Source organism: Molossus molossus, unplaced genomic scaffold (genome assembly GCF_014108415.1).
Source record: "Molossus molossus isolate mMolMol1 unplaced genomic scaffold, mMolMol1.p scaffold_m16_p_8, whole genome shotgun sequence".
Classification (NCBI taxonomy): Eukaryota; Metazoa; Chordata; class Mammalia; order Chiroptera; family Molossidae; genus Molossus; species Molossus molossus.
The window spans coordinates 90,441,729-90,464,104 of NW_023425402.1; the positions used below are offsets into that span (position 1 = coordinate 90,441,729).

At 35.3% G+C, this 22,376-nt stretch overlaps 1 protein-coding gene across 6 annotated transcripts in view; it reads right to left on the reverse strand.

The window, feature by feature from the left end:
* Positions 1-22,376, reverse strand: part of REPS1 (RALBP1 associated Eps domain containing 1) — a 79,378-nt gene that overhangs the window by 21,840 nt on the left and 35,162 nt on the right. For 5 of the 6 annotated variants that reach the window (XM_036248177.1, XM_036248174.1, XM_036248176.1 and 2 more), the window contains exons 2-9: positions 20,988-21,111; positions 19,128-19,324; positions 18,842-18,995; positions 18,225-18,349; positions 17,531-17,693; positions 17,178-17,241; positions 15,379-15,533; positions 1,617-1,735 (exon numbers count right to left, since the gene is read on the reverse strand). In XM_036248177.1, coding sequence (XP_036104070.1) covers positions 1,617-1,735; positions 15,379-15,533; positions 17,178-17,241; positions 17,531-17,693; positions 18,225-18,349; positions 18,842-18,995; positions 19,128-19,324; positions 20,988-21,111 — 1,101 coding nt within the window. The remainder of the gene's footprint in view (positions 1-1,616; positions 1,736-15,378; positions 15,534-17,177; positions 17,242-17,530; positions 17,694-18,224; positions 18,350-18,841; positions 18,996-19,127; positions 19,325-20,987; positions 21,112-22,376) is intronic. The other variant, XM_036248175.1, reaches the window with a different exon arrangement.

Genomic DNA, 22,376 nt, shown 5'->3' on the forward strand with positions numbered 1-22,376 from the left:
ATTAACATTTTAATTTTCCACACAGAGTTAGAAGAAAAATAATATGACATTCATAACCTTACTACCAAATACTACAAAATGAAACTTGCTAGGATTATGTAAAAAGAAAAAGTGCACCTGCTTAAATCAGAATATGAAAGGGACTTCCATTCCTTGTCTTTAATGATCATGCACAATTTTATTTATAATGAGTATGGAATTTAGAATTGAGATGCTTTAGAAAGAGTTGCTTTATTTATGAGCTGATATCAATGAAAAAAGAACTCTTAGTCTGATATATTTTTTTTAAATGAGAGCAAAAATAGTTTCAAGATCAATGACCCTACTCTCTATAAAGCCTCTTTACTAGTAAATTCTTTCAAGGCTTAATTCCTCTCCCTAAAAAAACACTTATATACATGCTTTTACATCCAATAGTATGACAAGTGGCATGTTGTCTCAAGTACAGTATCTGTGATTATGTCATTAAGCAGCAGCAAATCCTTTAAACCTGCCAGTTACTTCTGTTTTTCAACTGTCCAAAATTAACAAGTGTCTCTTTAATCCAATACTTTTCTGGCTTTAAAAGATATGGAAAGCACAGAAGTTTAGAATCTTTTTCTGAAAGTCAACAAACTTTAAATCTGCAACACTACCTAAAAGTGATATAAAAAATTTTTTTAAGAAAAAAATGAACTTTTTCACACACAAAAAAAACTGTTCTAATAGGTTAGAGCTATTTTTTTTAAACTGAAGTTCTACAGAGCACTAAGGTTTAATACAGGGACCACTTCCCTTATTCCAATCAGAGTGGCTCTATTTTTATCGTTTTATATCATGGAGTTCCCAAGTAAGGAGGAGGAGAGGGAGTGCAATAGACTCAATTTAATAGGGTTAAATTTAATTTTGTATTAAATAAAACAAAATAATTATAAATAATCTGGGTTGAAGAAAGTACATTTTTCATGTGCAAAGCTGGGTTAGTAACTTCTCATATCGCTTCCCATGCTAAGATTCCGAATGTATTACCACACACCTTGCTTACAGGGATGAAAAGGCAGTGTGACATGGTGGGTGTTGTAGCTGACCGCATGTCAAAGGACTTGTGTCTAAGCTCTTGTCCCTCAATGGCTATGAGCTATTTTGGCCAAGACATTCACTCTTTTGACTGCAAACTGCATGTGTCTGCCCTGTCTAACTCACAAGATTTTAGCAAGAATGAGTGGTGGCCTGGCCGGTGTAGCTCAGTGGATTGAGTGTCATCTCATGGACTGAGAGGTCCCAGTTCAATTCCCGGTCAGGGCACATCCCAGGTTTCAGGCTCAATCCCCAGTAAGGGTATGCAGGAGGCAGCCAATCGATGTTTTTCTCTCACATCGATGTTTCTTTCTCTCTCTCTAAAATACCAATAAAAAAGTATTTTTAAAAAATGAGTAGTGGAAATCAAAGGACAGTATATATGTGAAAAAGTACTTTGAAAACCTCAGTCACATAATTACAAACATTTATCATAATCTTATTTATATGTAATCTTAAATATGCATATATGCTGAAAGAGCTAGATGCTAAAATTACTGTTTGGAGCGTCTTACCTTAACAAAGTTAATGTTAATGAAAGGAAAGGAAGTTTTGCTAACCTCACTGCTCTGATTCATCTCTGGCCAAGCCTGGTTTAGGGACGGCATTGACGGCGACTTGCTCGGAGCTTCTGCAGGAGAGCCTGAGTAACCTACCTCGCCTGTCTGATCCCCAACACCTGCAATTAGAAAATAGAGAAATTCTCCATAAATAATATATTTAGTTTAGAAATACTATGTATTAAAAAAAAAAACCTAACTGAAGAATTTGATAAGTATTAATTTATAATCTGAATCTCTTTTCCTCATGTTCCTAAAATAAACATTTTTATATTGAATGTCAACTGTAATTGAAAAATAAACATTTTAACAATCAATTAGGCAGTACTTATTCCTGCTACTTACTGTCTACCCAAAACCATAGTTTTCCATGAAAATAAATTCTAGTTAGGAATAAAAAGAAAAGAGAATGTTATCATAATAATAATATAATAGCATACATTTTGAATCATGTTCTGACAATAGGGATGAATTCGTACCAGTTCCCAAAGTGTATTTAATGGAATATTAATCAGTGAGGTGCTTTAAAATTTAGGTTCAAGATTTTTTTTCTGTTCAGATAAATTTGGGGTACTGTAAAACTCCCTGTTGAAGCATCTCCACGAACATTTGTATATCTAAGACTTGTAAGGCCCTAGAGCAAATAAACTATTTAAATCCGTTTTCCCCAAACACAAACCGTTTTCACCAAATAAAATCCCTCAATATTCTCCTGGAATATACTTTGGGAACTGCTAATTCACACTAAGTCACTCACATGTTCTCTACTAGTCTCCCCTGTCACCAAAAAGCAGCCTACATTTGTAGGGCAGACAGAAAAAGGAGAGGAGGAGTCCCAGGCATGAGTACAAAGCAGTCAGTGAGCCCACATGAAACACACTTTTATCATTAGGCCACTGGCACTCACAGACTTCACTGAGAAAGCTACAAATCCATGACACAATTTCAAAGTTGTTTTTAAAGTACTATGTGGTATCATAGTTTACTTTTAATTAGTTAAGCCTTAATTTAAAATATCTCTTAAACTGCAATTTAAAAACAGAAGGACTTTTAATGGTAACTTAATTCTTATTTCAATCTTTCCAAGTTTTACATGGCTTTGAATATAATCCCAGTCTGAAAGTCACATTAATTGCCAAATCTATTTAGAACCTATAACAAAACATTATTCCAACATCTGTCACTATCTCACTGTTTGACCATGGGCAAGTTGAATAAAACAGCATCTGAGTTTCTCCACCAGAAAGAAAGACATTTGGCCCTGGCCAGTATGGCTCAGTTGGTTGGAACATTGTTCTGTATACTTCAAAAGGTGGCGGGTTCAATTCCTGTTCAGGGCACATACCCAGGTTTTGGGTTTGATCCCCTGTTGGGGTGCGTGCAAGAGGCAACAGGTTTCTATTTCTCTCTCTCCCTTCCTCTCTGAGATTTAAAAAAAAAAGACATTTTTCATTAAATGCTAGCACTGTACTTCAAATTCCTAAATAAAAAGTCATACAATAACTTAGCAATGTATAGGTTTTAACCTTTCAATTCATTCAAAAGTAGTTTTCTTCACAGTTTAGCACCTAACACAGAACCTAATACATACTAGGCATGCAAATACTTATTGAATGAGTTGCTTTTCATGTTCTTCTTCATTAAATTCATTCTCCTTTACTGTTACTTTCCTAGAACCAAAACTCCTGATATGAAAAACTACTTTTTGAAAAAGTACTCAATTTCTCTTTGCCCTATTTTGTTACATGACTATCTCAGAATACGTCCATTTTACTTACTCTAATATATTTGTTTGTAGTCATACTAATTTGCAGTCCAGCACTGTATTTTGATAAATTTTTGTTTTGTAAGATCAGAAGTTGTTGCTGTTTCTTTCTTAATCCTATCCCTTTCTCAATAAAGGTGTCAGAGTAGCATAGAAACAGTAAGAGGTAGACAGGCTTCAGATAATGTTCTATGAAGGCTCTTAAATCAAAGTTCTTAGAGAAAAAACTAATGAAAAAAAGCATTTATGATAAATAGTAGCAGCAAGCATCTCATGGGGATAGCTTGTGGTTTTTAGTGTGAACAAAAATTATGAACTTTTTTTCCTATGATAACAAAGAGAAAAGAAGTTAAGGAAAAGGAGATAATGGCTATACATTTGACAGTTTAACGAAACTGAAACTATGTCAGGAGGATGGTGAATGGAGAAGTGTCTTTAAGAGATTCAGCAAGCCATGGTCAGTTTGGCTCAGCAGTTAGAGCACTGGCCTGTGGACCAGAGAGTCAAGGGTCCAGTTCCCATTAAGAGCACGTACCTCGGTTGCAGTTTGTTCCTGGCCCCAGTTGGGGTTGTGTGGGTGGCGACCAGTCGATGTGTCTCTCTCACATTAATGTATCTCTCTCTCTCTCTTCCCCCTTCTCTCCCTCCTGCTCTGAGGATAAATGCAAGAATGTCCTCGGGTGAAGATTAAAAAAAAAAAAAAAAAAAAAAAGATTCAGCAAAGCAAAATAGAATTAAAGAAAAATAAACAAAATTAAAATAGTATTAAGTATAGGGTGATTAATTTTCAAAAGAAACTATCTATAGTCAGATTATAATACTTAAGTTTCAAATGTCATCTTAGGGCAAATTGGGGCCGTGGTCTGGCTTTCTAGACTCCACTCTCAGCCTTCTACTGGCAAATGTAGGACCACACTGTGCCCTACCCCCACTACAGGGTAGTTATAATTTGGGATAGATTTAGGGAACCTCTGAAATTCACTGGTACAGAGCTGGACCCACTACGGGTCCAGCCTCTTGACGTATAGTAGTCACCCAAATAATTATACTTCATAAATATTCCAATATGGTCATTTTCCTAGAGTAGCAGTTCCCAAACCATGGACCATGCACTCCAGGGAAACCCCATGATTCTTTTAGGGCATCTGAAAAGTCAAAAAGTTTTTTGTAATAATAATAATAATAATAGTACCTTTTTCTTGTGTTGGCATTTGAACTGATGGTACAAAAGCAATGATGGGTAAAGCTGCTTATCAACAAGAAACAAGGCAGTGGTACCAAAATATACATAATGGGCAAAATAGTTTACAGTTGTGAGTACGTGAAACAGAGTTTATCCTTGTATTATTATTTACACTAATTACTGTATTTTTTCCATACAAACAGCTGTAAACCTACTTTTGCTCCACCCTGTACTAGTCATTGTATTCTTCACCCCCATGCATTCCAGTTAAAAATAAATAAATAGGCATGTCAATTTCCCTGAAGAATGTTCACAATTAAGCAGTAAAAATTATTTGTATTAAATCTCAGCCCTGGCCCTCCTGGTGTGGCTCAGTGGTTGAGCATCGACCCATGTACCAGAAGGTCGCCAGTTCAATTCCTGGTCAGGGCACATACCCAGGTTGTGGGCCAAATCCCCAGTGGGGGGCATGCAGGAGGCAGTCAATTGGTGTTTTTATCTTTCTCTTCCTCTCCCTTCCTCTAAAATCAAAAAAGAGAAGGAAAAAAAAAATCTCAGCCCTGAATACACATCTATATTAATACTTTGTGAAGCAAAATGAGAAATGCGTGTGTGTGTGTACATGTGTATATATATATGTGTGTGTGTCTATATCTATATCTATATCCATAGAAAACTTTTGCTCCTTATCAAAGCACAATGACGATCATCTCCAGGAAAAGTTCTTGTGTCAGCTCTCAGCTGAACAGGCCACTTTTTTCATGGAACACAATTTTTCTTTAAAGAACAGCTGATAAACTGTAATTATTCAGACTCAGTTATTAGGCAGTTTCTCAAAAATCAATTAAGTGAGCCTGTCACTTCAGGAAAGCAACTGGGTTCAGTATTGTTACTAATAATAAACTTTGTCCTTTCAAGAGAAAATTAGAATTTTGGAAAATGTGTATCCATATCCACAAGCTCAAGAGCTTCTCAGAACTTATAGACTTCTTTGATGAGATAGGTTGTAGCATTAGCAAATATGCTTTTAAAATATTTTATAATAAAATATCCCAACACTTGAAAGATCTGTATAACTCAATAAACTAAAATTTTATGAATAATCAATTATGTTATAAAATCATGCATGGGCAAAAGATGTATCCAAAGCATATTCAAAGTGTAAGACAGATCTATGGATTTTAATGTGATAGTACAAATAATTCAGCTTTCACGTTTCAATTACCTTTAAGAAATTACCATTTTGTAGACATTTGGTGTAGAACCAAAGAATATCCATAATTATCTAAAAATAGTCCTTCCTTTCACTAAGCAAGACAAAACTTTCTTCACATACTCGGGATTGGCAACCTTTTTCTACCCAGGGCCAGATAGTAAATACATTAGGCATGCAGGCTACATGGTCTCTGGTGCAACTGCTCAACTCTGCTGCTACAGTGCAAAAGCAGCCACGATAATTAGTAAAGAATGAGCTTGGCTTTATTTTATTAATAGGCAGTAAATTTGAATTTCATGTGTTATAAATATTTTTCTTTTTATTCTCCAATTATTAAAAAGAAAAAACAAAACACTTTATTGTTGTAGGCTATACAAAAACAGTCAGCAGACTGGATTTGGCCCTCAGGGCTTACTCTGATGATCCCTGATACCTCAAACAAAGTAACATTTAACAGCCTGAATGCAGAAGCAAATACGAAAATCCAGCTGTCTTCTACTAAAATAGATATTGAAGAGATTTACAAAAATGTAATACAATGCCTCCCTTTTCATAATGTTTTATTTTATTTTGGGGAATATATTTTCCTAAAAATATTTATGCTAATATTTAAGGGGTTTATAATTGTTATTTAAAACAGCCATAAACATTTAAAAATTTTATCATTTTTCATTTCTAATAGGGCAACCATTGATAGAGCTAAGTCACATAAGCAGAGGTTCTTTGGGGTCCATGATAATTTAAGGATGTAAAGGGGTTCTAAGACTAAAAAATTCACTGTCTTAGAAAACCCCAAAATTATTTCTGGAATGAATTAGCAAAATTACACATTGCTTCTTTCCTGCTTCACATGTAGAACAGCAAAAGGCAGTAGAAAAAGAGCAAACTACCTACCTATGTTCTAGAAACTAACAATCATGAGTACTAGGTCTATAAATAAGCTATACCTCCTTGGTTCCCTACAAATACTCCAACAAAGAGCTTCATGCCCACCCACAAAAGCTGGTCTTTAAGACTATCCTCATGGAGGCAGGGGTGTAGTTTTACTCTTACCTGATGCAGTGTTCCAACCTAGCCTCCTGCTGGAACACTGTGTCAACCCTGCCTCCCTCCTGAGGGTTCTGCTCTGCCCCTGACATCATCAGAGCATCAGGGCTGAAAAAGAAGAGCATGAGCCTAAATTATTTGTTAAAGTCAACCCCAAAAGGGCCTTATGCAAAAAGTATTTCTATGTATGAAAGTGTGTTAGGAAGATACAACCCTGTGTGATCATATTGACGTACTGTCAGTCTACATTTTAGTTAGCAATGAGTGCAAATTAAATGAATGCAAACCATATTTTTCAGGATTACACTAGAAAATAAGAATGCTGTCCATAGTTTTCACCCTTCTATCCTCCAAAGACTCTGAAAAGTCCACAGATTCAATTCAGTACAGTGAACTTGCTGAACAACTTTTCTTAAAGAGCTTCAGTTTTTACCTAGGTTTATAACCTACCCACCCTAAACTTCTCTTATTTTCTTAGTGTTATATTCTACATACTAAAACACTGTTTCAAAAATGACTGCCAGCTATTATTATCTTATAGAAATATATACACGCCCTAAAGTCTTATGGTTTCCAACTTATTTTGTTTTCAAGTAGCAAAACTTATAGAAAGAATTCTTCAATCATAAAGATTCAAGGTTCCAATTTCATTTAATAGCTTCCTCAAAGCAAAGTAACTATAGTTTTTATTTACTTGAAATGTCAATATTCTTACAAGATATACTATTTAAAATAAAGAATAAAGAGGTTTTGATAAATTTTAAGTCTCTGAGAAAAGCTAGAAATAGTACCTTTTTCATTCATACTTAAAAAATAGGGATAAGCAGTGCATATGCAGAAATAAATTAAACGCAGTTTCAGATGTGCTTTGTTTTGAATGTTATATGGATCAAAAACTATATTCTATTTCCAAAATTAATTTCATTTCTCCCAACATGCCACAAAACGAAACTTACACAGTAAGCCAACCTTAAGAAGGTCTATGTAGAAGTCTTATAAGATTTAAAATAAAATCAAAGATGAAAAAAAGTAAAATGTGTCCAATAAGGTTTGAAATCAAACAAAGCATTCACCCAAAATACTAATTAATCATATTAGTTGACTTTTTTTTGGCAGTACTGATCAACATTTTAGAGCAACTACTATTTTACTCAGCTGTTATACTTCAAAGAACATTACCTACAGATATAGGAGGTTCCCATTACCTAAGCTAAAAATGGAAAAAGCCCATTTAAAGTTAATCCACTTAATATAAGAACTATAATTTCATAAAGAGGAAAAGAAATGTAATTGGGGCTTTGTCTTCAACATTTAAACAGAAAATTGTGAAAATGAGTACAAAGAATGAAAGATGTTAGATTTTGTGGGTGCAATTTGGTGACAAAATTAATAAAAGCATGAATTTAGTCGATGAACATTTACTGTGGACCCACACATGAATACAGTAAATAAAAATATAATATGAGCAAGAAGACAGGCTCCCATTTCCATGGAGTTTTCTTTCTAACAGAGGAAGAGAGACACTCTTCATTCACTTCTGACTTTTATAACACAAAAGTAAAAAAAAAAAAGTCATTTCTGCAAAATAATAGTAACTATTATTTTTAAAGGTATCATTAATTATTCCCAAGTACTCTTACTAATCAACTGATATTTAAACTATCATCTTTTAAAGTCCCTAATGTTTCATCCTGTAGAGATTTGTTCTCATATTAGCTAGCCTTGTTTGCCAATGTCTCTGCCAAGAATTTGAGGAGCTCTAATCATTTTGGCCAATTTCATTAAATGGTGCATCTTCGCCAATATTTGCAATTATACTGATCTGTGAGTAATAATACCCAACTATCTGGAGATAAACAATTCTAGTGTTAAGACAGTATATGTGTGTGTATGAGGGTGGGGAGCCTTGAGAAGTTAAGTCCTTAATTAGAAAGTTAATGATCAATATTAGTGCATATTTTCATTATTTTTTCCTCTGCAACTAAGGCACTTGGAGAGTGAATTTTCAAAAACAAAGATTCTGGGTTCTTTGTACAAAGATATATGTAGAAGCATGTCCAAAGCAGCACTGTTTTAAAGGCAAAGCCAAGAAACTACCTCAAAATCCATCAGTAAGAGACTGGTTAAATTCAGATAACAGGTCTGTAGATGACAGTGCAAAGGTGTCCAACATTATAAGAAAAAAAATCAGGGATATATAGTGTGAAAGCACTTGTGTTAAAACAGATATCTGCATGTGATACTTGTGTAAGCTTTTAATGTTAACATTTTCTGGATGAATACAGAAAAACTCTTAATCAAGTTAGTCTCAACTATAGATTAAAACATTCATTTAGAAGTACTTTAGGAGTCTGAGGATCTATGTTGTGTATCATAACAATGAAAATCTGCTCAAATTTACTGTATAAAGCAGTGATTATGAAGGAGGAGACAGAATGGGGAGCATATTTCTTTCCCTCTTTGAACATTTAGTCAGATTATTACTGAGTTACTCATGTGGGCATTGTGGTGTGAAGATGGAAAACAGTTTAGAAAACAAGTAGTTAAGCCATTTAGTCATTTAAAAAATGTCTACAGTCGGCCCTCGTTTAGCGCAGTTGATCAGTTCCAGACTCTACCATGATAAATGAATTTCTGCGAAGTAGGATTCTTTATTCGTAAAGCGAATATTTTCACAGTTAGAGCATAGAAAACCTGTTTACGACCTTCTAAATACGTTTTTTACATTATTAGAGCCCTCTAGACATGAAATAACACCTTTAGTCACCATTACACTTGTATTACCCATTAGACAAAATAAGAGAAAATAAGACATACTAGACGTTACAAATATCGTATTATTATTGTACATTTAATTACATACACACACAGTTCTTACACACAATCACTAACCTATGAAAATAGTGCAACTTGTTCAATGATGAAGCGATGAAGAGATGTATTGCACAGCAAAGAAGAGCAAGGTTACTGCCCCTCTGAAGGCACGACCTCAGCAGAAGAGTCTTCAGGTGGTGCAGTATCTTCAGCAGGTGTGTCATGGTGATCTGCTGAAGGAGCACTAGGAGTAGGCAGCGGGTGGCTGGGTGCGCAGCTGAAGAACACTGTGACAGGCAGTTGCTGGTGCTCTTTTCATATGCGTGAGGAGGCTTTGCAGGGTTCCATCACTCCATCAAGTGCATTCTGGAACCGCAATGCATGCATCATTTGTGGGTCCCATTTGCCAATCATGTCCTGTACTACCTTAATAGTTCTCCAACTTGTGAGAGATGCTCCTCCTGACCCCCAGGAACCTCTGGCTGCTCTTCCTCCTCCTCACTTGCAGACTTAGTCATCTTCACCAGATCCTCATCAGTTAAGGGATCTGAATATGTCTCCAGCTGTGAAACCTTCTCCTCCCAGCATCCAGGCTAGCCTAACTGCCTTATCCACTGCCGAGTTGCATACATCCTCTGGGGTGAATCCTCTGTAGTCGTGGACAATTTCAGGTCACAACATCTCCAGCTGGCCTTCACAGTCTTCATCTTTATGTCCTTCAACATGGCCTGGATGCTCTTCAGACAGGTCACGATAGTATACTGCCACCAGTACTCCTTCAGCAAGAAATTCTCCTCCAGGTCCATGCCTTCGACGAGGTGCTGCAGGGTGTTTTGCGTGTAGAGAACCTTGAACGTGCAAATAATACCTTGATCCATGGTCTGGATCAGCGAAGTGGTGTTGGGAGGAAGGAACTCAATCCGCACACCGTCGTAGGATAGGTCTTGCGCATGACCTCCAGCACTGTCCATGAGAAGGACATTAGACACGAGTCCCTTCTCTGTGAGATACAGCTTGACTTGGGGGATGGAGCACTCATGGAACCAGTCCAATGACAGCTGCTTCATGATCCAGCCCTTGTGCATCCAATGCACTGGCAGCAGTTTCTTGTTTTTATTCTTCACGGCCCTAGGGTTCTTGGCCTTGTAGATAGGGGCAGGCTTGAGCAAAAGCCCCTCAGCATTTCCAAACATAACAATAGTCACGCGATCCTTATATACCTTGAAACCACGGACCTTGGCTTCATCCTTGAAAATGAATGTCCAGGAAGGCATTCTTTTCCAGAACAGTCCTGTTTAGTCCATATTGAACACCTGTTCTGGATGATACTCGCCCTCCTCAAGGATCTTCTGGAACGTGTTTTTCACGTAGTCCTCTGCTGCAGACTGGTCAGCAGAGGCAGCTTCTCTGTGGAGAACTACACTCTTCAGATGATACCTCTTCTGGAACTTCTCGAACCAACCCTTGCTCACTGTGAAATCCATGAACGTTGCAGAAGAGGGTCCTGGTTGAGGTCTGTTCACCATACAGTGCTGACAGAGCTGCTTCGCCTTCTCCCGGATGACCAGCGAATCCAATGGAATGTTTTTCTTGTGGCTGTCGCTGATCCAAACAGCTAGGGCAGATTCCATTTTTATTATGAACTTATTACGACTTGTCACGACGTGCTTTGCTTCCTTCTTGAAAGAGACAGTAGCCATTGCACGGATGTACTTTTCATCTTTACGGATGGAGCAAACAGTAGACTCATTCGAGTCGTAATGGCAGGCAACCTCCACGATTTTCTTGACATCTTTGATCATATCCAAGAGTTTCACCTTCTCCTGGATGGTAAGCACCTTCCTCTGGCACTTAATTTCATTGTCAGAAGGCTTAGAAGCAGCAGCATGTTTAGGAGCCATCGTGGGGCTTAGATAAAAGTTCTCAGAAATCGCAAACACTTATAAGAGCAAAGATGCTTCTGATGCACAGTGATGCAGAAGCATGTATGAGAGAAACAAACTTGCATGAGGCTGAGCCAATCAGTGGCCAGGACAGGAAGAGGATAGGATAGCCAATCAGTGAACAGCACACTCTGATTGGCTTGGTTTCACCACATCCAATTTTTTGGAAAAAAGTTATTGCCCACACACAAGGAGTGGTCGAGTGGTTGCACCTGGTATTGAAGGATTTGCAGGGGTGCTCGAATACAAGGCCTACAGTCCACACGTAGAGTAATTTTAATTGTAATTGTAATACAGGGGTGTATAATTGACTCAAGACAACTGAGCACGCGCTGTATCATTTTCACTGTCTTGATCAACCTTTTAATGAATGTATTTGAAAAAACCACAATAAAGTGAAGCCGCGAAAGTCGAAGTGCAAAGTGGCGAGGGATGACAGTAATTATGTACTCGATTTGCACTCTGTTAGGTGCTGAGATATAATGAATAAGACCGATTGATCTAGTTACTGACCACCAAAGAGCCTCTAGTGTAGCTTAACACAGATATTTATCAAATAATTACATAAATACAGTATATGTAAAATTGCAACTATGCCACAAAGATTTTTGGGAGACTGATTTTACGATGCAAAGAATCTCAACATGTTTTTCCCCCCTTTTAAGATGTAGTTTGTGTTAGGCTAACAGGTCACCTTAATCTTTTTTTATTTTAAAGAAGATAACTATTCTTAAAAGATAAACATTCTTTCTTGAATTCAGCTGCAGAAATCTGTTTCCACAGATGAATTTTGTATGCTTTCTTTTGTAAAACAACAAAAACTAAATTTCCTTTTTTATTTACTTGCCAAACCTAGTGCTGATGTTAAATTTTAATTCAGATCCAAGTACTTGTACCTATGATCCTTAGCTATTTTATTTTATCTGCTATTTCATACTGTAAACTTGTTCACATAATTTTGGAAAATATACGTATCTATTCCGCCCATGTCTGCATGCCTTTAAAAGCCTAGCTCATTTCTCCAAACAACTAACTCAAGTCAACATTTTCATTATTTTTCTGAGTTATTAAATTATAAATACAGAATTCTTGTGGAGTGACTATTTTAGTTATGTCCCAACATTACAAACATATAACAAAAGACTATATTTTCAAAGATACAAATATGTCAGGAAAAATATCCTACTTTAAAAATGGCATTAATTTAGCATTAATTCACTGAGTAAATATTTACTGAGCAACTTAGTACATGCCTGCAAAATGCTAGATCCTGGGGATACTACAGTGAATGATACATTTCCTTTTTTGTTTATTAAAAGAAACTCAGAATGTTAATGGTAGAAAGAGGGAAAAAACAAACAAACCAGGATTCAGTGTGATGTATGCCACAATAAACAGCATGTAGAAAAGATCAGATAAGACAGAAACTACTTTTGTCTGTAAGTCAGAAAGTCTCCATAGAGGAAATATATATAATGAATGTTCAGGTGAGCCTAAAGAAACTATCTGGGTGTTTCCCCTTCAAATATGAACTTCTAAAAACATAGCTATTTAAAAGGATTTTTACAGATCGTGAATGATCCACAGTGTCACATGACAATTTCTATATTCAAAGGACTTTGTCTCATAAGAATCTCAGGCTTATGATAGCTGGGAGAGAAAAAAAGATTAATCAGTTTCCCCACCCCCAAATTAACAAAATTTCAAATTTATCATTTATTAGCAGGCAAAGCAGACTGAAATTTAATATCATGTGTCCAAATGTTTACAATAAATTTCATCAGAAAACTATATAGATTATGTTGAAATGGGATAAAACTATCTGAGTCTTTGATACCTTTAAAATGATAGCCAGAACAATAGTGCACAAATACATGCAGGGGAAAAATAAGAGTGACTCTTGAATAAACAGATTTAACAGAAAGAAAAATGCCCAGAAAAGAACTGCTACTTGAATCATCAGTCTTAAAATTCAGGCAGTAAATCAAGTTGACAAAAAAACAAACAGATTTTACTTAAATAAAAGAATAAAAAAAAAAACTACAGGCAAAAGCCAGACTCACCAATGTAATTGGAAAAGATAACAGAATCATCAGACAAGTTTCCATTGAATGACACAGAACACAATAAGCTTGACTTAAATTATACTATGCTGTCAGTTTCAAAGGATTCAAGTCACAGAAAAACTCTAGACACAAGGCCTAATTCTAAAATCAATGGCACAGCAAGTCTGTAGCTACCAGTTTCTTCCCTTTTGGCTGCTACTGAATAAACGAAATGAAGTTCTTTTTTGTTTACTTCTTAATTAGATAAATCAAAGTATTTTGAAGCAAAATTACCCAACAAAAAAATACTAAGCTTTCAGCTCCAGTCAGAGGTTAACTGATGCCTAACAACTGCCTAAAATGATCAGGAAAATCCTAGGATTCTTATAGAATAATGTTTCTAAAAACCTAAAACCAACCCTAAAATTTTAAATCAACCTATTGGTTGATAAAACAGTGTACAATTGAGGTCCTGAAATGTGAATGATATGAATCAACATTTCAGGTGGAGAAATAAGAAAAAAATTAGAGCAAATGGTTAGAACTTGTCCAAGGTCACAGGAGTAATTAGCAAAACTAGAATCACACTCAGATTCTTTACTCTATAGAGACCATTCTCTTTGTGAGAGTACTAACGTACATGTGATTCCTACTATATAATTTAGGCAATAAAGTCAAATCATATGCAATTCTGGGTTAAACAGACGCTGCCTAATAGAGGAATGCCCTTTTGAGAGCCAAATTTTGTTTTAAATTCTCTTCTAAAAGTACAAAATTCCTTCCATCATATCTAAAAAAATTTTTATAGAAAAATCAAAGACAATAATATAGTTTTAAGTAGACTCATTAATTTAACATTAGATTTTCTTTTATTCATTCAGAATTTAAGAAAAACATACTCATTTTTCCCCTTATATTCTTGTTTTCTTTAAAATAAAGCTATCAATAAATATGAGCATTTACAAAATCATTCTTGTAAACCTAACAATGTAGCATTATGCACATCAAACACAAAGTTTCCAGATTTCTTTAGAGTCTGAAGAAATTGGCTTTTTAAAGGAAAATGCTTGCAGATTGCCAAGATCTAATGATAAACCAGGCATTTTCCTTCAGTAAATTAAGATGCATTAAATGTAAAGATGTTGATAATGGAGACAGGCTACTTTCCCCACTTTAAACAATATAAAATGCAATTAAAGGATGGCAAAATAACAAGACACTTTGAAATGCTCTTTAAATCTCAGTAAGTCACAGGTGTAAAGTAAAATAGTGGCATACATTCTTTTTTTTTATCCTCATCCGAGGACATTTTTCCATTTTTTGTTCAGATAGAATGGGAAGGAGAAAGAGAAAGAGAGCGAGAGAGAGAAATATTGACGTGAAAGGGACACATCAAGTGGCTGCCTCCTGTACAACCCAACCAGGGCCGGGGACCAACTACAACTGAGGTACATGCCCTTAGCGGGAACTGAACCCGGGTCTCTCTGGACCACAGGCTGAAGCTCTAACTGCTGAGCCAAACAGGCCAGGGCCATACACATTCTTTATCTTTGTTTAAAGCTGACCAAATAGACAAAACATTAATCCAAGTTCAGGCTGTACATATTATTCTAACGGCAAATGTACATGCTCTTGATGAATGTCTATGCTCTTAAGCTAAGTTTTAACATGTACCTTGATTTTGCTTTGAGAACCAAGTGTTATTTATCAAGGCATGCAGTTGGGTGTCTTCAAGCTCCTGGATCTTACCTGCTGAGTCTTCCAAGTCAATCAGTTTGGGCATTAAACTTTCAGGGAGTTTTTCTGGTAAGTCATAGCCATTCTTCCTAGCAACTACCAGATGAAAAGCAGCACAAAACTCATCCAGTGTCAGTGCTCCATCTTTATCAAAGTCTGAGAGTTCCCTAGGAGACAAACTTATCATGAATATAATCATATTCTGCTTTGGATCCCTTTATGTTTAAAAAAAAGAGAGAGAGAGAGACATCCTTTCTCAGAAAAAGTACAATCAATAAAGTAACTTAAAAAATCCCATAGATGGGAAGTTGTATCATGAAGCAAATAAGCAAACTGTTATCTGAGAATATAGGTAATGGGCATGTGGATGATTTAAGGCATAATTACTTAAACCTTTCTATGTGTTTGAAATTTTAATAATAAAATGCTGAAAAAGAGCCCCCCTACCACCAAAAAAATGGGCTTTAACACATATGTATCTTCAGAAACAGCATTTAGTTGAAGTCAGGATTATTTAGTAAGTCACTACAATTTTTTAAAACTTTATTTTTATTGTTATGAAAAGTCTACATGTATGGACTTTAAAGGATCCAGTAGAGCCCGAGTGGTGTGGCTCAGTGGTTGAGCATGAGCCATGCACCAAGAGGTTGCCAGTTCAATTCCTGGTCAGGGCACATGCCCAGGTTGTGGGCCTGATCTCCAGTGAGGGGCATGCAGGAGGTGGCCAATCAATGTTCTCTCTCATTGATGTTACTATCTCTTTCTCCCTCTCCCTTCCTCTCTCTCTAAAATCAATAAAGAGAAAAAAAAAAAAAAAAGCAGAGAAAAGTGATCTTTTTTTTTATCTTCACCCAAGGATACTTGTCCATTTTTTTCTCAGACAGAGTGGGAGGGGGAGAGAGGAAGAGAGAGAGAAACATCGATGTGAAAGGGACACATCGAGTGGCTGCCTCCCACACGACCCCCACCGGGGCCGGGGACAAAGTGCAACCAAGGTAGATGCCCTTAGCGGGAACCGAACCCGGGTCTCTCTGGACCACAGGCCGACGCTCTAACCGCTGAGAAAAACCCACGAGGGCGAGAAAAATGATCTTTTTTTTTTTTTTTTTAACAAAGGATCCAATACAATTACAAGGCTTCATACAAAAAGACAGCAGCCCCACCCTGCTATCCTTCCATTTCCTTTAACTATAAATAGTATGTATATATTGCTAGTTCTTGATTTTTTGGTTTTAGGCATTATCTATCTACCTCCAACCACAGCACTCTATGCAACTAAAAACCCTATTAACAAAATTTAGAATATAGAGAAATATATTGATACAAAGTGGAAACAACACTTATATGTTTATCTGATAATTGTTTTCAAAGAGTAATTTGTGATTGTAATTTAATGACTAATTCCAACCATACAGCAACTTTCCTTAGTCTTAAGTCTGTACATAAATGGGTGCTAAGCACTGTTCTTAAGCTCATGGCTGGTATAGGACCTACTAAAGTTGTTTAAAACCACGTGGAATAAACACAACCATGTATGAACAAACTAGCTTTTATTCCATGCATATTTATACTAGCAATAAGAAATAGTTAATACGGCTTAAAGACTTTCAGCACTTTATAAAGAACTACTCTATCAATATCACTTTATTTCTTTTCCAGAGAGTGAGAGAGGAGCTATTTTAAGGCAATACTGAGTTAAGAACATTCTTTAAAAGGTTACTCTAATAATTTTTTTTTAAATTAAAAAACCAACCTGCTGGAAACTCCTCTGAAGCAACCCATATTACCCAATTAATATATACCACACTTACCAAATATGAGAAAGTTCAAGAATGGGAAGCTTTGATTTTGTAAAAAACTCTTTAGCTGCAGACCCTGAAATATTAAAACAGTGTTGTTTAGCATTATTCTGAACCTACAGATCCAAGAATAAAATGTAGTAAGTCTTAATTAAGGCCCTTTGCACTTAAAGAAAAAAAAAAAAAAGTAACCTTAATGTGTATATGTCATGTTTTTGGTCTCTAGTATTATAAACTCTTTCAGACAAATAATTTGATAATTAATTATCTTTTATAATCTCTAACCAATAAAGCCATGTCTTTGAGATTAGGAAATTGAGACTTTAAACGGTCCCATCTAGAAGAATTTGTTTTTAACAACTCACCTGGAATAAATCCGTTTAGATCAGGCTGAATGGTTTTAAATTGATTTACATAATACTGTCTTTGTTCATCTGTAATTTTCCAGGGATCATCATAGCTACTGGATTGCCTACGAATTTCATTGGCAGTTGTAGCTGATGCTACAGTTCGTACTGTTGTCTGGTCCTGTAATGAAACATTTTTTTCCTCAGTACAGTATCTATCTATAATGATTACATGGACCAAGATTGCTAGGTTACTTATCTTTGAATGTAAAATTTACTTTTTGTGGATGTTTAAAAGTCTTCACAAACTCATCAGCAAATCACATATTTATAATCAGGTTACTGAATGTTTTTGGACAATGATTATATATATGTAAAGAATGACAGCAATATGTAAGCAACAGAAAGTTATGAAAATGTGCTAAGAAAGCCAAGCAAATATATTCCTGGATGCCAACACCTTTCAAAAGTTCACTGAGGAATTAGAAAGAAAATCAGCCAATATTTTTAGTGGAACATTTCAATGGTAACAGACTTAAAGAAAAGGCACAGAGCAGAGGTCTGGGTTTCTTGTTGTTGTTTGGTTGGTTGGTTTTTAATAAAGGAGTGAACTTGCATTTATAAAATTTGCAATAGCAAAATATAAAAATAATGACGGTAGCAATACTCTGAATGAAGCAAATAAAAACGCAATACCAATAAAATGTCACACCTGGACAGAAGCAGGGTGCATGGTTAAAAGAGTACTGGTTGGTGGAGTATCTGCAAAACTGACCCAGTTTTCTTGAGGTGGAGGTGGAGAATGCCCTGACCATACTGCATCACCAGCAGAAGAACCTAAAAGCAGAATGGGTACATGCTGACTCACTTTTAAAGAAAAAAAAAGTTATCAGGTTTTTTATTGTAACAATTCACCATACACATATCATTAAGTTTTCTTTCAAGTTCTAACTTTGAATAAATATTAATTTCCAAAATGAAATCTTTCCTGTCAATTTGAAATAATCTCATTTAAATCTTTTAAATTGTTACTGAAACTAACATAATATATACCCAATATTATGAAAAATAATCACTTCTTCATTTTACCTTCAGAGAATCTGGTGTCTATAAACTTTTGTCTAAGCATCATAGATGTAAGTAAATGCAATTACCACTGTTCAAAGTGATACATCTACTTACAAATTTTCATGCTTGCCTTTTGTTTCTATTTAAGGCACTTAATATAATTAAAAATTGTCTTGGAGACAACTCTTAAAGGAATGTTATCAATTTTCCTTCAATTTACACCTTTAATAAATAAGTGTTACCTCTAGAACATCTAAATACCTGATTGAGCTTCACCAAAGGGAGACCAAAGTGGCCCGGGTCCTGCAAGAGGCCTCTCGCCATTTCCTCCACTGGGATGACGGCTGTGTTTCCTCCATGTGTGTGGAGAAGTTGGAGGGGACTGCTGTGGTGAAACTACTGGAGATGCAGGTTCCTAGAAAGAGTATTATTATTTTTAAATTTTAATTTTAAGGTAACATTTTCATTATTAAGGCACTCAGTAAAACTTTTAGTATAAGCATCTACACAGGACATCAACTGATAATAGTGACATGCATGTGACTACCTGTTGATCTGCAGATGTACGAGACTGGACAGTGTCATGGCTTACAGATCCCTTTTTCACTTGTCCCCTTCCAGGTGGTGGAGGAATTACACCAGAATAAGACCCTTGATTTTCAGAATCTGAAGAATATGGGCCTGCATGGCGAGATTCCTGTTCATTCTTTGAAGCAACAAATCTTGGCAGAGGAAGGTCCTTCACTATTAATGGCAAAAATGAGTATTACTTCAAAATAATAAATGACGCATACATTAAAAACTGAAATAAGAGATGAATTAGATATTAGAAATAATTTTTGCAAAAATGGACACAGAAACAACAGATACAAAATGTCTATTGCTACAAAATTTAGACCATCATCTCCCTCAGATTGTTTAGGGAGACTCTAAACTAGAAAGAAATATTAACACCGAATTGTCTTTCCAAGGGGTTATAACAATAGCTGTATTAAAAGTCCGTTGTGTGTCTGGTCCTATGTTTGCACTTCACATTTATCTTATCTCATAACCATATTGGCCCTGTAAGTCCCTATTTTACAGGACAGAAAACTGAGGCTCCAAGATGCCATGTCACTGACAGTAACTGACAAAATCTAAACCCAGGTTGGTCTGACACCAAAGCCTATGCTGTTTCTCCTCACACTGATTCTCTAAAGTAAGATGTTAGAGTTCTAAGTAAACACAGAATATGTCACTAAGTTTGAGACTAGATTAATCTAGACATTTTCATGGCAGAAATTCCATGAAACTATCCCAAAAATGTCTTACTATTCACCTACCAAGGACACAGTACCAGTGGCTCAATCTATCAACTTTAGTCTGTCTTATTTCAGTCCTATCGCAAATACCCTATATTCAATTTAAAAAAACAAAACTAAGAACTTCTCTGCAGGTCAGTCATAGCTAGGCTAGAATAAGACAGCAGCAGAATCATTTTTAGAAGAAAATGTACTTCCCTCCACTATGATTACCTGCATCTCTCCTTAGAATTTCTACCATAAGGAGATTAAGTTTATTCAGTATTTATGTCAAGTATTCAAAACTACCTGAAAAGAATGTAAACTTCAGCACTTAGAAGAATGATGTGTGGCAAACCAGAGATCCACAATGAAAACCTCCAACTAAGCTGATACTTAATACTAAGTACTTAAAACTAAGCTGGTACTTAAAACTATGGCATAAAAATTCTAACATGACATAAAATACAGTTTTCTCTTTCCCCTTTTCTCTATGAAAATCATAAAACTCTCTGTACTTAAGTGCCTACCTTATAAAATTTCCATCTACTTCCATATCAACACACCTCCAAATAACAGAAAAACAAATTATCCTCGCTGATACTTATAAGGCAGTCAATATCTGTAACTAGGTTTTAGTCTGTCAATATTTAAATACTGTCTCTATCAATCAGAAAATTCTGGTTAACTAATATTTCTAATTTTTTATGGAGCTTTTACAGCCTTCACAAACAAAAAAAGAAGAATGTTGCTTTATACTTAGAAAAAAATATAAACAAAACATATATTAGGGTCACTACAATTCACCATTTACCTTGATAAAATTATTCATCTAAATTCTAAACAAATTCTTAGTAAATTTATGCTATAAAATCACCATTTTAACAGTTTTATATAATCAAATATGTATAAAGTACATATATGCCATAACATTTAAGACAAATATAAATGTTTTCTAATATTCACAAATTTTTAAAAGCATGGTGGTAAGAATAAGGTAATGATACTTTCCTCAAGGTCACAAATGCCACTGTAATATCAGAAAGAGTCAACATTTGTACTGACTTTATTTCATTTGTGATTCAAAGTCTATTTTCATTTTAATTACTAATGAATCCCATATTTACCTGTATTAATACTTTCCACTCTTAAAGGGAAACCAGACTGGGCAACAGCTACAAGTTTCAAAGCAATATAGAATTGACTTCTTCCAAAATAACCAAGTCTTGTTGCACCACAAAGCTCCATAATCTATAAAGGAACACAATGTAACAAAAGATTTATGACAATAATTCTCTAAACAAGCAACTATCTAACTTCCGTTGATAACTTCTCCAAAACACATAGCTGACATATTACTCTCAACTGACAACCAGCTTCCTCAAGTTTCAGGTTCATATGTTTGAAAACAAAAAGGCACTGACCTTAAATAAGAAGGTTATCATTCTCTTACTTATTAAAATCCATGTGATAAGCAATTTTATTTTATTAGAATAACTATTTTTCTTTAGAGTCATATTTTTTAGAAACACTCTTCTTTATAAATATTGCAAATACAACAGAGCCATACAACTAACAGATTAGTATGCAGCCATTTAAAGTCATAAAATGACATACTAAGTGGAAAAGAAAGCAGGCCACATTTAAGCCACAAAAACACAAATTTAAAAACCAAATACATAAAAATTCTATCAGCAATTCTGTTGAGTGAGATTAAGAATAGGACCTTTTCCTCTTATTTTCCCGATTATATTTAATGTGGTTATATTCTTTCCTTTAAAGGAACTTTTGTTTGCTTGTTTTGTTTTTTTAAAGCAGTAAGGCTTTCAAGGATCTACATTGATCATTCTAGTCATTCAATAAGTATCAGACTAGAAAAGATAATTTTAGGTTACAAGATTAAATTATAACTCTAAAAACTGGAGTAGATGTCTACTATACAGACATTATAATCTTAAAGTAAAATAAGCACTGAGTATCTTGTCTCACTTTCTCAAAAAAGATTAATTCTTACAGAAAGGAGTCATATTTAGTCTGTTTTCCCTAAAACACTCAAAAGAAGATTAAGGTACCTCAGATGTTGTGGTATTAGGTTAGAAGTCAAGTCTGTATTTACAAGAATTCAAAAACTACCAGTGGTTAATGCATAACAATATCCATGTTTATATGCACAAGAAAAAACAGTAATTTTTGCTGTGATTGATCAGCAGTGGAAGAAGTTCCTGTTTCTGCTACTAAGGGGTATCACTTTTGTGTACATTTGAAAGAGTAAGGAGGATAAAGAGGCAGGTTTACATAAGGGAAGTATGAGGAAAAGGAGGATGAGAGAATTAAGAAAGGAAGGCCACACAATCTTGCAGGCTGTGCAGGCATTTTGTTAAGATTACTGTCCTTATCCACTCCCCTTTTCTACCCCTTGTTATAGAACAAAGCATCTAAAATATGCCAGGTGTATGGTAGCTAAAAGGAGGAACTAAATGGAAACGTAGTTTATTTGTCCTTGTTACATCCATTTC